Raw genomic sequence first — 14,997 nt, forward strand, 5'->3', positions numbered from 1 at the left:
ACTTCCTACTGATCCTGTCATTTCCTTGTTACCGCTCTGTTATCACATTGGGCTCCTCAGAGAGGTAACTGGCAATTTTATACCTTTGCTGTCATCATGTTCCCCCCTCCCCCCACACATTAGAGTGCATCAGTGGTGTTGTGGGAGACATCTCTAACGTTTTCACCTGCGCCATTGGACTGCTATTCCCATTTCCACAGGCCCCATCAACCGCTGCCTAGTACCACTGTGGACCAAAGACATTGCAACAGCTATTTATTATTGTCAAAGGGCACTGTAAGATCTCAAGCAACATCCTTGAGAGACCATCCGTATCGCTTGTCAGTGGCTCTGCTAAGGTTTGCTGTCTAATTAAACATGGCAAGAAGGGATGCTGGGAGCCTGTTTGCTTTTAGGGGACTATCTCTTCATCCCAGGTATGGGCCAAACTCTGTATCCTATAGGAGCACCAAAGCTCAACAACTGTCCCAAGCTATAAACCAGCCAAATAATCCATGTCCATTGACAGATGGCAACCAGTTGGCCTCATCAGTGTGCTCTGTTGTCTGCATCAAAGGATGGTAGCTGGGTTCTTGAGTCATGGGCCATTCCACTTCCATCAGTGTGATTCCTGGGAGAGATAATCCACTATTGACCATCTGTTTAGTTTGGAAATAGCAATCCAATAGACTTTTTGTGAACACCAACACTTCATTGCAGTCTTTTTTGAAGCACATGTGCCTTTGTGTGGCGCCATCAGATTTTACTTACCCTCTATGACCGGAATTTTAGGACTCGTCACCAATTTTTGTTAGTTTTTATCCCACAGATTATTTTGGGTTAGAGTTGGTACATCACTTGGCCCCACATGGTTCCAAGTTGACGATGTCCTCGGGCTTCCATGCTGAGTGTTACTCTTCCTCATCACCACCAATGGGTGATCCCCCGTGTATTGTATGTCTAAGGCTTTTGTATTTGGTATAGCTCAAAATCTTCAGCAACAGTTGAAACATGGCTCCAGGGCACCATCCGACAGGTCTTTGCCGTGACCCTTCCCTACAGCTTCCAATAAACTCTCACAAAAATGCAAGTCAAGCATTTCTGTCATTGTAACATAGTCCGTCCAGACTAAGAACACTACTTGAATACCCAACACGAGGACATTGTTGCCCATTCTAGTTTTTGGAACACCTCTTTCATTGAAAGGTGCCATGGCTGCCCTACATTCGTTGACTAAAGACTAGATGCGTGCAAAAGCTTAATGCTATCTGCATCCTTGCCTGCACCACGTGGAGTGTGGATTGCATTATTTGACACCAGATTTACCCGGGTCTGGTCTCACACCATTAACAGAGCCCTCCCTCAACTGTGCTATAGTTTTCAGTGACTCGGTGAGCAGTCTGAACAGTCTCCAGGCTATTGATCGATGTTATTCTTGTCACCCTTTGATACTGCTATTCAAGGTCCTACCTGTGACCTCCTTCATAATACAGGCTCCGCTGGCTTTATCAGTTATCTCAAGCCATATGGGTATCCCAAGGAATGAACTGGCTAACCATTTGGCTAGAGAAGCGATTATCCACCCAACCTCAGTTTCATATTCATGGGTGCAGTTAAGACATCTCCTCACTCAGCTGTGGAACATCATTTGGTGGGCTGTTGCTATATGGCACTCCTCCTTACATTTCTTTCATAAGGAATCCACTGTTCTGTCAAAACTGCTTTCAATGCCAAGATTTTACTACTCTTACATGAGTCCACTGTTCAGTCAAATTTCTGGCCAATGTCAACTACTGAACCATCTGTTGACAGGGGGCTGGTGATCTCACTGTTTGTCCCTTAATCCCCCCACCCCTAAAAAAAAAACTTTGAAGTCTTTGTCCCATGTAATTTAGGACATGATTGAGTGGCATTTGTAAACATTCCTAATCCTCTCCTCACTTTAGTTCAGTTCAACTAAAATTTCATACCTCAACATTGGCAGAAAACAATTTGGATGTTACTGTCTAAGTACAAGGAGCGTTCAAAAGCAATGACCTGGAGGCATAATTACAGAAACCAGTACCTGTGTGTTAGAAGTATTGACCCTGGCTCTCAAGACACTTGTCCCACTGTGACACAAGGCAGTGAATGGCTCTGTCATAAAATTCCCGAGGCTGCGATGTTAACCAGTTCCGCAAGTACAGCTGGACAACGCCGTCCACAGAAGTGCTGGAAAGGTGATATTGGTGTTCTTCTTCGACCAAAATGACCCCCTTCTGATTCACTTCCTGCAGCACAGGATAACAGTGAATGCCCAGAGTTACTCGCAAACCTTGACCACCTTTCACCAAACAATCAAATCAAAACGATCAGGCAATCTCACATGTAGGGTCATTCTGCTCCACAACAATGATTCCAACACAGTCGCAGCACTCCTGCAGAAATTCAAATGGGAGGTTCTCGGTCACCCTCCATACAGCCGGAACCTCTCTCCCTGTGATTACGCCATTTTTGGTCCCCTTAAAAAGGCTCTGAGGGGGCAAACAATTCACCTTGGATGACGACGTCCAGCTGTACATGCAAAACTGGTTAACATCACAGCCCCAGGAATTTTATGAAACAGCCATTCACCGCCTTGTGTCACAGTGGGACAAGTGTCTCAACAGCCAGGGTCAATACTTCTAACATACAGGTACTGGTTTCTGTAATTATACCTCTGGCTCATTTCTTTTTGAATGCCCTCTATAATATTAGTCAGTTTATGTTATCAGTAACTATGTATCTTACTAAAAGCAAAATTTGAATGAGCAATGACCAATGAGAAACCATTTTGAGAGAGGCACACTGAGAAATAATCAAATGCTGCTATTTTATTTGGCATCCATCGATAGTGGTAAATTGAATGTGATGTTTTTTACTCTGAGTGTGGTGTTTTTGAACTTGCTAAGAAGCATGCATGCTATTTAATAAGTAAAGTTACATTTAGAAATCTATTACCATTCTAGCCCCTGAACTCCCTCTTTTCCAGTGGTCCTCCCCAACCATTTTCTTTTTTCACCACTGAAGAGAGAACCAGCAGCTTGAAAAACTAGGGCTACTGTCTCATATATTTGTATGTATGACTTTCAGTTGTACTGGTAATTTTCAGGTAACAGTCAGTTTATCTGCCTCTTCATGAATTTAATGTACACATTGTATTACTATTAGTAGCAGTTTACCATATTTTCTTATATGTAATCATAGCAAATATTTAACTGGTTATCTGATTATGTATCCTGACTTTTAGTGTAAAAGTAGCTGAAAGATATGGACTTCCACCATACTCGAGTAACTGCAGGACAAGTTGAAACTTTGGCTGTTTTTCTGTTGTATTAATTAGCTGATAGATGTTTTGTGTGTATTGGTCATTACTATTATTTTCTGTACAGGTGTAAAACAAAACAGTATCCAGAGTTACTGCCGTCCACATCAATTGTCATTGTCTTCCACAATGAGGCGTGGTCAACTCTACTGCGGACAATCTGGAGTGCTATAAACAGGTCTCCTCGTGCCCTTCTGCATGAAATCATTTTGGTCGATGATGCCAGTGAGAGGGGTAAGTGTTTCTAAATCCCCTACTTTATTTAATTTTTTCCTCCATTTTTGGTTGGTCGGAGCTCATCAGACCCATCAGATTAGGGAAGGATGGGGAAGGAAGTCGGCCGTGCACTTTCAAAGGAGCTATCCATGTATTTGCCTGAAGTAATTTAGGGAAGTCATGGAAAACCTAAATCAGGATGGGCAGATGCGGGTTTGAACTGTCGTCCTCCTGACTGTGTGTCCAGTGTGCTAACTACTGTGCCATCTCGCTCGGTTTTTCCTCCATGTATGCACCAAGTGAGTTGGCACAGCTTAAAACAGTTGACTCTTATTCAGGAGAAGAGAGGTTCAAATTCCCATTTGGACATCCAGATATTACACCTTAAGTCTGATTTCTTTCCTGTTCTTTCCAGTCTGAGCTTGTGCTATTTCTCTAATGATTACCAGGTATACTGAATATTAAACCCAATTGTTCTTCCTCCTCCTCTCTTTTTACATGGTTTCAAAACCTTCAAAATCTCGTCTGATGCAGTCCCCAGCAGTCAGTCTGTCCTTGTCATCCTGTACGATAAGTCCCCCCTGACCTGTGGTTCTGGGTGACTTTACCAAAATCTACCTCTTTTTTCTAGACCTCCAGTCCTTTCCCTTCAACCCTTCTGCCTGAAGAAGGAGCCACTGGCTCCGAAAGCTTGCCAATGACAACCATCTTTTATGTGTGTGTTCTGTCACCGCTTGGTTAAAAAAAAAAAAAAACCACCTAGAATGACACTTTTTTAAAATGAAGTAAAACGTATAGAACAATTTCTCCGAGACCCCAGCCAGATTCCTAACCCCATACAGATAGTCGTGAAAATTTTTGCTTGTGAATTTTAAATAGTTACAACAAGACTTCTGAGATTTATATTTCAAAAAATGTGGGGCACACACAACACGTAATTGATGCACAAATTGTTCACCTCCTAACTTTTATTTGTTGTATATGCCCCATGTTTTTGTTTTAAACCTTAACAAGTATTGTCATAGCTATAAAAAATTGTAAGAACAAGTTTTCAGGACTATCTGTAAGGGCTTAAGAATCTGTAGGGGGTTAGGAGAAATTGTACTTCTTAATCAGATTAAAAAAATGTTTAATATGAAAAATTAATGTTTATTTAAATAATAATTTTTCTGCTTTTGTGTGTGTGTGTGTGTGTGTGTGTGTGTGTGTGTGTGTGTGTGTGTGTGTGTGTGTGTGTGTGTGTGTTCTCAGTGGTTTTTAAACTTTTTAATCAGATTTTTCATATAAATAATTGTTTATATACAGTGGGGTCAAAAATGTCATGGGATACCTCCTAATAGTGTGATGGACCCCTTTTTGCTTGGCATAATGCAGCAACTTGACATGGCATGGGCTCAGTAAGTCATTGGAAGTCGCCTGCAGGAATATTGAGCTATGCTGCATCTATAGCCATTGAAAGTTGCAAAAGTGTCACAGGTACAGGATTTTGCGCACTAAGTGACCCCTTGATTATGTCCTATAAATGTTCAATGGGATTCGTGTTGAGTGATCTGAGTGGCCAAAATATGAGCTCAAACTGTCCAGAATGTTCTTCAAACCAATTGTGAACAATTGTGACCTTATGTCATGGTACATTGCCACCCATAAGAATTCTGACATTGTTTGGGAACATGAAGTACATAAATGGCTCCAAATGTTCTCCACATAGCCAAACATAACCATTACCAGTGAATGATCGGTTCAGTTAGACCAGAGGACCCAGCCCATACCATTTAAAAACAGCCCACACCATTATGTAGATACTAGCAGTTTGCACAGCACCTTGTTGATTACTTGGGTCCATGGGTTTCAGGCATTTGTGCTACACTTGAACCCTACAATCAGCTCTTATAAACGGAAATTGGGATTCAGGTGACTAGGCCATGGTTTTTTAGTTGTCTACAGTGCAACCAATATGGTCACAAGCCCAGGAGGTGCACTGTAGGCGATGTGCTGTTAATAAAAGCACTTGCATCGGTCACCTGCTGACGTAGCCCATTAATGCCAGATTTCACCACATTGTCCTAACAGATATGTGCGTCATACATCCCACATTGATTTCTGTGGTGGTTTCATGAAGTGTTACTTGTCTGTTAGCACAGACAACTTCACACAAATGCCACTGCTCTCAGTCGTTGAGTGAAGGCGGTTACCCATTGCATTGTTCATGGTGAGAGGTAATGCCTGAAATTACTTATTCTCAGCACACTCTTGACACTGTGACTCTTAGAGTATTGAATTTCCAAATGATTTCTGAAATGAAAGTACCATATGTCCAGCTATGACAACCATTCTGCATTCAAAATATGTTCCTTCCTGCCATGTTGCCATAAACACATCGAAGACCTTTTCACATGAATCACCTGAGTACAAATGACAGCTCCACCAATGCTCTGCCCTTTTATACCTTGTGTACGCGATACTACCACCACCTGTAAACATGCATACCATGACTTTTCTCATGTCAGGGTACATATACTGACTTTGTACCCATGGTATTGTCTGTATACTTGTATGATGTACGTTGAACATATCTGCTTTTCCCCTTCTCTCTCTCAGCCTTCCCCCCACCCCCACCTCCCAACATATGGTCAGTCGTGCTTGTCCACTTGCATGCCACCTGGAATACATTCTGATAGTATGTGTACAACATACCAGATATTACCTGAAAAACATACCGCTCCTCCAGGCCAATTGAGATGTCAGCCATTACCCACCCCTGCTGAACAGACAGACAAAAATATTCCATTATCATCCAGTTATGAGCTATCTGTAAAATTGTAAGTCTCTAGCTCATTGAGAAGTTAGTTCAAAATCAATTGCAAAATTCGTACTCATCCAGTTCACTGTAGCTGGGAAAATAGAACTATATCATTGTGAACATGAGTCATTAGGAATATTTGATGTCTGGCAATCAGTTTGACTGGTATGTGAATGAAAGAAAACTGATATTTTCCTGTGGAGATGAAGTTTTTAATATTCTGCAGAGACCTTGTAGTTTCAGTTATTATGGGTGATATAATTATATCTTGCTTCACAAATTATGATGATAAATTATAGTCAAGAGGTCAAAAACTGACTATTGAATCTTCAGACACTCGGGCCCTTAACATTTTGTTGCGAGCAAGGACCACGGCTCTTTTACTTACTTGTACCCAAGGTAGGTGAAGTCACCATAAGAAGTGACCAGCCACGCCTTTCACCACTGGCAAGTAAACACATGTGGCAACATCGTCTGTGTCCATATCGATGTCTGCTGGCAGCCATACTAAAGATTCAATAAGGTGGAACATAGCAATAAAAGAAGTCCTGAAACAAGAATGGTTAACGCAACAAGACATAAAACGTGAAAATTTTAGCCACACAATTCGTGGCTATACAGTTGCCATGGCAGAAAAACACATGGAGAATGGAACCACTTGGACTGAGAAAAGGAAAAGAACCCTTTTTGAAAGAATGGAAGTAGTATGGCCATGATAAAAGAACATTTTAAAGTGTGCTGTGTTGTACATTCTGTGTGGTCTAGTGGGATCACATGTAAATAATAATAATAATAATAATAATAATAATAATACAACTGGATACAGATCACAAGTATACACAACATTTATTACCAGATACCCAGAAATAAATTTTTTAACAGAACAACTACTAGCTGATCAGATCCGTGTAATAATCAAAAATAACAGGATACCCCAGTCAGAATTAGAAAACATCAAACAACAAATACTGGAACAAAATAATGTGCAATCAGAAGAAGAAGAAAATACAGTAATGGACTCAAACATCCCAGAGCAAACAAACAAAGAACAACACACATCAATTAAACAGTCAGAGGAAAACGAAATCTTAAGACTGCCACCAGAACAAGTACAAATAGAACACGAAGTGACACACATGTTAGATATAAAAGAAAAATTTCAGTTGACATATATAGAATACAAAGACACAAATACAGACATTAGACCATTCTTGCATAGACCGCCAAATAACCCAAAAGTCAAAACAACAATAAAAACTATCAACACAATCATACACAACAAAATAAATGAAAACAAAACTATGGAAGAGTTACAACTACTGGTTTATATAGGAGCACTCACTACACTAAATATACACACTAGGCAGAGATCAGAACCAACCAACACACAGAAGAGACCCACAAAACCAGCATGGCAACACAGGCTACAGATCAGAATAGAAAAACTGAGAAGACATTGGACAGCTAACACAATTTATAAGACATCAAATTTCAGAAAAAAAAACAAACAGAAAAGGTTAGGTAAAATCTCACAACAAGAAGCGATAGGGCAATTAGATGAAAAGAAGCAGAAATTACAAGCATTGACCAAACGACTTAGAAGATACAAAAAAAGTGAAAATAGAAGGAAACAAAACCAAACATTCAACACAAACCAAAAGAAATTTTACCAGACAATAGATAACACACACATTAAAATAGACAATCCACCAAACATAGCAGACGTGGAACACTTCTGGAGCAACATATGGTCAAACCCGGTACAACATAACAGGCATGCATGGTGGATTGAAGCAGAAACAGACAAATACAAGATGATACCACAAATGCCTGAAGTGATAATTTTGCAACATGAAGTCACCAAAGCAATTAATTCTACTCACAGTTGGAAAGCCCCTGGAAAAGATAAAGTAGCAAATTTCTGGCTGAAGTAGTTCACCTCAACACATTCACATCTAACTAAATTATTTAACATATTAAAAACAAAGATTCCAAGACTTACCAAGCGGGAAAGCGCCGGCAGACAGGCACAATGAACAAAACACACAAACACACACACAGAATTACTAGCTTTCGCAACCGATGGTTGCTTCTTCAGGAAGGAGAGGGAAAGACGAAAGGAAGTGGATTTTAAGGGAGAGGGTAAGGAGTCAAGGAGTCAAGGAGTCATTCCAATCCCGGGAGCGGAAAGACTTCCCTTGGGGGGAAAAAGGACAGGTGTACATTCGTGCGCACACACACACACACACACACACACACACACACACACACACACACACAGACACAAGCAGACATATTTGGATCAAGACGCATCCAACACATGGCTAAGAAAAGGCAATATATACGGTGAGACGGAAGGATTCATGATTCCAATACAGGATCAAACAATAAACACCAGATATTACAGCAAGCATATTATTAAAGATCCCAATACCAAAAGGGGAAAAATGCAGACTTTGGAAACAACAAATAGAAACAGTAGATCACATCACAAGCAGATGTACAATACTAGCAAATACAGAATACCCCAGAAGACATGACAATGTAGCAAAAACAATACATCAACAACTTGCCATACAAAATAAACTAATAAAACAACACGTTCCCACATACAAGTATGCACCACAAATGTACTGAAGAATGATGAATACAAATTATACTTGAACAGAACCATTATAACAGATAAAACACCACCACTTAACAAACCTGACATCATACTCACAAATAAAAAGAAGAAATTAGCACAACTAATCGAAATATCCATACCCAATACAACAAATATACAGAAGAAAACAGGAGAAAAAATTGAAAAATACATCCACCTGGCTGAGGAAGTCAAGGATATGTGGCATCAGGATAAAGTTGACATTATACCAATTATACTGTCAACTACAGGAGTCATACCACACAATATTCACCAGTACATCAATGCAATACAGCTACATCCAAACTTATATATACAACTACAGAAATCTGTAATCATTCATACTTGTTCAATTACCCGAAAGTTCTTAAATGCAATGTAACATATACCGTACAGTTAAAAGGCAGTAACACTTGATCAAGGTGCACGTCACTTCCCATTTTTAACCAGACATAACGTCTGAGAAAGGAAAGAAATAATAATAATATAAAATACATGACTCGTACTCATGCTTCAAATGAAGATATTGAGGGGGGCAGGTTATTTCTTTTCCTAGCTCCAGAAAAATTGATATACTGTAATGCCCCAGCTCTGCCATTGATCCATTACTGAAATAAGTAACTTGGTTATTTCTAAATATTCATCACTTAATTAACTGTGATATATTCTTTCAAAGAGTAATTGTGTACATGTTGACATCATATATTTGGAGTACTCCCACTGCTCTGATACAAATCCTGCAGTATTTGTCAGCCTTTGCACGAGCAGTATTTTTTATACTGTGTTGAAAATAAATGGATAAAACTCTCTCTCTCTTTGTCTTTATTTTTTGCAGTGTACTCATAAAATAAGTAGAGGAATGTACTATGGCCTTTCACATGTTTACAGAGCACTTAGGTCACCAGCTTGAGGAATATGTATCAAGGCTGCCTGTGCCAGTGAAGGTTCTACGCACAGACAAGAGATCAGGACTGATCCGTGCCCGCCTACTGGGTGCCAAGCATGTCACGGGCGAGGTTATTACATTCCTGGATGCACACTGTGAGTGCACCGAAGGCTGGCTGGAACCCCTTCTGGCTCGTATCTCAGAGGACAGGTGTGTATGAAATAAATAGCACAGGTCTTACTTTAAATGTCACTAGCTCTGCTATCAGGTAAATGTTTTCTTAGAGCATTCAGGAAAAATTATTGTAACTTTTTCCTCACTCCAAACCACAGTTGTCTGCATAAGTCAAAGCTGTCGACAACTCGAATGTCGATGTGAAAAGGCAGCATGTTACTGGGTACATTCCTATTGAAGATAGTGTGCCCTTGCCTCTCTCTGCCCTTTGAACGTACTCAGCTAGTTAAAGTGTGTCAATGTAGGATTTATTTAATCAGTTCTTCATTTTACGATCTTTTCCAGTATTCGCTACATTAATGTTTATCATACTGGACTGAATTTAATGCTGTAAATTGAGTTTAGAATGACTAACCAGATAAAAAATTAAAATTAATGTTTTTGTTACTGAGAAAATCCACTTTCCTTTGTCTCTGTGTTTAGGGTCATTTGGTGCCTGTAAACTTGGCACACAGAATATTCTAACTTTCTGTTTCCACTAGCAAAACTAGAATCTTTGAGACTCGGCAAAATGCTGCATTGTGAGGACATGTCCAACTCCCTACCCCCCCCCCCCCCCCTACCCCCCAGTCTTTAATGAAAAATTTATTCCTTGCAAGCTGAGGTTTTGAGGCAGAAGGCAGGAAGAAATTACTTGGGGCTAAACCAGGAGACCAAGGTGTCTGAGGAAGAGATGCTTTTTCGGCTAGTTTATGCAATTGGATACTGTTCTAGTGAAAGAGGTAATTCTTATATGATGTGTAATCTTTCTTTCTTTCTTTCTTTCTTGGTGTTTATTTATTTATTTATTTTTTTTTTTTTAACAGTAAAGGTTCCAGTCATGGTTTTGCTTGTGTCGTAAGTTATTGATGTGGATGATTCCCTGACAGCCTTAAAACTATTGTTTTTTATTTGTTATTGCTTGGACACTGGAATATTGTAATGGACTCAAGTCCCATCCAGTTCTGAACACACACAAGAAGTCCTGAGGAGTGTGTCCAGATATTTTCAGATATGCCTTGATATTGTGGAGGACAGGGCTCATCAACGTTGGTTTCTCGTTCGTGCATAATAGTGTCACGTAGCAAAGATGGATGTGTGTCACCTTTCTAGGGCACCTACAGCCTCTTATATTCCATTGCCCTATTGTGAATGTTGTAGATGGTTTCTGTGTTTTGATTTTAGTGGACTGTCCGGAGTAAAATCATCTGTTCTTTTGCAACTGAATGTTTAAAGTCATTTATCCATAAAGACTTAATGACCATTGCCAGCACAAAATTTTCATGAATTTCAGCTTGTTCACCTTTTATATCTGCAAGTAGTCACCTATCCAATTAAAATATTCTTAAAATAACTCCTCCCCCCTCTTTCTGTTTTCTGTTGTACATGTCACATGGTCAACAAAAAACGGAATACTGCAACTTTCACCAAAGGTGTTAGGACAAATATGCATGTTCCTTGAGTGTTTGAAACCCTGATACGCCTGTCAGAAGACATCACAGAAGTTAATTGTTTACTCACCCATGGATAATTTTACAATTCGAAGATATTGGAGGTGTCAGCTTAGTACAACAATGAAGTATACCTTATTCAGAGGAACAATGTTCAAAACACACAGATCAGTTATGATCATAATGATGATGAGGATGATAAAGAGTTCATGAAAATGATCAGCATGTTGTCATGTTTTCCTCTGAGAAGATTTACTATAATTCTAGAACTTCCATATCATAGTGACAGGTTGCATCTGTGATCCATAGAACATGCAAGGAACTTACTCACTATTGCTCATAAGAAAGTATAACAGAAGCTCAATGAACTTAATGGAATACTTGGAATAAAAATGGTGATGTTTTCACAAAACCATTTTGGGAAATGTAAAGAACAGGTTTTCAATAGTCTTATATAGTATACAGGTCTAATCACTATGGATTTCTTGAGAGTACAAGCAGTGGAAAATCCAGGATGGAATAATGACAATATTTTGAAAAGGGTAATTGCTACTCGCATTTCAGTGAAGAAGCTGAATCGCAGATGGCCTTGGTAGCCAGACTGTGGTCGCACGTGTGTGTGTGTGTGTGTGTGTGTGTGTGTGTGTGTGTGTGTGTGTGTCTTCTGAAGAAGACCTGTTTGGCCAAACTCTTTGAAAGTTTTTTTGTTGTGCATGCCTTTCTGCAACTCAGCATCGCTGTTATATGGTGAGTTCCTTTTCATAATATTGAGAGAGAGAGAGAGAGAGAGAGAGAGAGAGAGAGAGATTACATATGTTATAACAAGATTTGTGTGGAATGTAAATTTTTGTTATGAGTTGAACTACAGTTAAAATAAATATTAAGTCTGATGCAGCAACATGTGTAAAATTTGTAACTGTAGTAACATATTATAATGTGCTGTATGCTTGCAGAGTGACTAAACACATGTAAGGGTTGTGCATTTCCTATTTTACACATGGACTCCATGTCTTAGATGATAGCTTGATAATGCCCTAGTAGGATGACTTTAGATAATTGCTAAATTATGAAATTGTATTTAAAAATAAAACAGTTGCCTTTGCAGAAAAATAACTTTCTTTCAAAGATATTTTTAGTAAACAGTGTGGCAGATCTGCTGCACCCATTGTATATCATCCTAATAAGGTGAGAGGCATTGGAACACTTACAAAAACATTCTTACAGCCACTTTTTCTTTGCTCGATACCTAAATGGAATCAGACAGAGAATGGCTGATATTGTTGTGAAATACTCTCCATCATGCACTACACTGTGACTTGCAAAATATCAGTGTAGATGTAGAATAAAACTTGTATCTCAGAGTTGTCTATATGTTTTTATTAACAAGTGATGGAAACAAGCTTTGCTTGCTAGCGAAATTGCGATAAGTTAAATGTGAGTAATATTGTTTGCATATAAATAACTTATAGAAGTACTATTCATGATACTTGTGTTTCAGGAAAACTGTTGTTTGTCCAATTATAGATGTCATATCTGATGAGACTTTTGAGTACATAACAGCCTCAGACATGACATGGGGAGGTTTCAACTGGAAGCTCAATTTCAGTTGGTAAGAACATTATACAACAGCTTTCAATTAATGTGGTTTGCTTTTACTAATATGTTTATTTTAATTTTTTGGTGTAGTTTTAGTAGAGCAACTAATAGAACGATAAACAAAACAAAAATGTTTTATCCATGTGCTACATGAGAATTTTCCAGATCAATTGAATGTATAAATTACAGTATAAGCCAAGGTAATTGTGCATATATTATTCAAAGTTGATACCATTTACATATTTTCATTTTTGTTTATTTGTGGTACTAGCCTTTCCCCACTGCTTCATACACAACATATTGAACATACCTCCTTTCTCTCCCCCTTTCTGTGTTCCCCTATACCTTCCACTGTCTGTCCACCCCATTCTCCCAACTATATCTGTATGTCTCCTGACCCCCCCCCCCCCCCCCTCTCTCTCTCTCTCTCTCTCTCTCTCTCTCTCTCTCTCTCCTCTCTCTCTCTCTCTCTCTCCTCTCAACCTCTCCCCTCTCCCTCTGATCATATCTTCCTCCACCCTCACCCTGACCATCCGCACCTCCCCTTTCTTTCTTTCTATGTGTACCATCTCCTCTCTTTCCGTCTACACTCCCCCTCTCTTTTCATCTGCATCTCCCCTACTCTTTCCGTCTACCACCTCCTCTTCTTCCTTTTCCATCTGCACATCCCCTCTTCCATTTACATCTGAACCTTCACCTCTTCCATTTACATCTGCACCTTCACCTCTTCCATTTACATCTGCACCTTGCCGTCTACCTTTACTACCTGCCCACTACCCCCTTTTCCTTTTTCACCATCCCACTACCCCTATTGGAGCTAGGACATTATAAATCCCACAGTCCTGATACATGTGAAGCCTTCTGCTTCTGTGCCAAATTTGGTGGAAACTGATCCAGGGGTTTGGGAAGCAAACTCGGACATACATACACTCTGCTTTAGGTATGTAGTCTAGTCATGTTACTGTGACCAGCATCTGTGTCCGATGTCACTGTGCAATAACCACTCGGAGACAACAGGTAGCAGCAATAGCAGTGGAGGATATATAAAGCATGTCAGGGATGCAGAAAACTGTGCAATCATTGTTGCAATGTGGTAACAGAGCAATTTATATGACGTCCAAAAGGGCATGATCATTGGCTTTCAGGCCAAGGGTGGAAGCATTTCCGAAATGGCTAAGTGTGTAAATTGTTTGTGCATCTCTGTGGTTACAGTACACCAACATGACGAAATGGTGCTATCCAGAACTGAAACTGAAGCAGCTGTGGTACTCCATGGGCCATAGACAACAGGAGCGAACAACGGCTGCTGAGATGTGTACGAGTAAATAGACATGCAACTGTTAAGCAGCTGACTGCCTAGATGAAGCAGGAGGCTGCTAACAGCGTCTCCTCTATGACACAATCAGTGAATGCTGCTGTGCATGGGCCTCAGCAGCAGGCACATGGGTCATTTACCCATACTGACTGCTGTTCATTGATGATGAAGGCTGGAATTTGCATGATAGCGCACCACATGTGGACGTATATTGAGTGGCAAGGCAACATGTGGCCTTCTGAGAAAAATGTTTTATGCTGCGTATGACAGATGGCTTTTGAGGTGTCCAGTGTTCAATGTCTGAAAGCAAGCATCCTGCAACAATCTTCAGAAGGGTACAGGCCAGAGTAGGGAGTGTCATCATCTGGAGAACATTTTTGTGGCATTCCGTGGGTGATCTCATGGTTCTGGAAGACACAGATCAACACAAGTATGCATCCATCCTTGGGGACCATGCCGCCGCCTCCCCCCCCCCCCCCCCCCCCAAATAAAGTTTGTTTTTCCTCATTATGATGGCATCTATCAGCAGGCAAAGCATGTCACACAGCTGACTG

The 14,997-nt window shown here is 40.0% G+C and overlaps 1 protein-coding gene across 3 annotated transcripts in view; it reads left to right on the forward strand.

Moving 5' to 3' along the window:
- The window catches only part of LOC126335291 (polypeptide N-acetylgalactosaminyltransferase 5-like), a 207,291-nt gene that overhangs the window by 161,377 nt on the left and 30,917 nt on the right, over positions 1–14,997 (forward strand). For all 3 annotated transcript variants that reach the window (XM_049998383.1, XM_049998382.1, XM_049998380.1), the window contains exons 3-5: positions 3,390–3,556; positions 9,871–10,078; positions 13,031–13,141. In XM_049998383.1, the coding sequence (XP_049854340.1) occupies positions 3,390–3,556; positions 9,871–10,078; positions 13,031–13,141 (486 nt within the window). The remainder of the gene's footprint in view (positions 1–3,389; positions 3,557–9,870; positions 10,079–13,030; positions 13,142–14,997) is intronic.

This window comes from Schistocerca gregaria, chromosome 2 (genome assembly GCF_023897955.1).
Source record: "Schistocerca gregaria isolate iqSchGreg1 chromosome 2, iqSchGreg1.2, whole genome shotgun sequence".
Taxonomy (NCBI): Eukaryota; Metazoa; Arthropoda; class Insecta; order Orthoptera; family Acrididae; genus Schistocerca; species Schistocerca gregaria.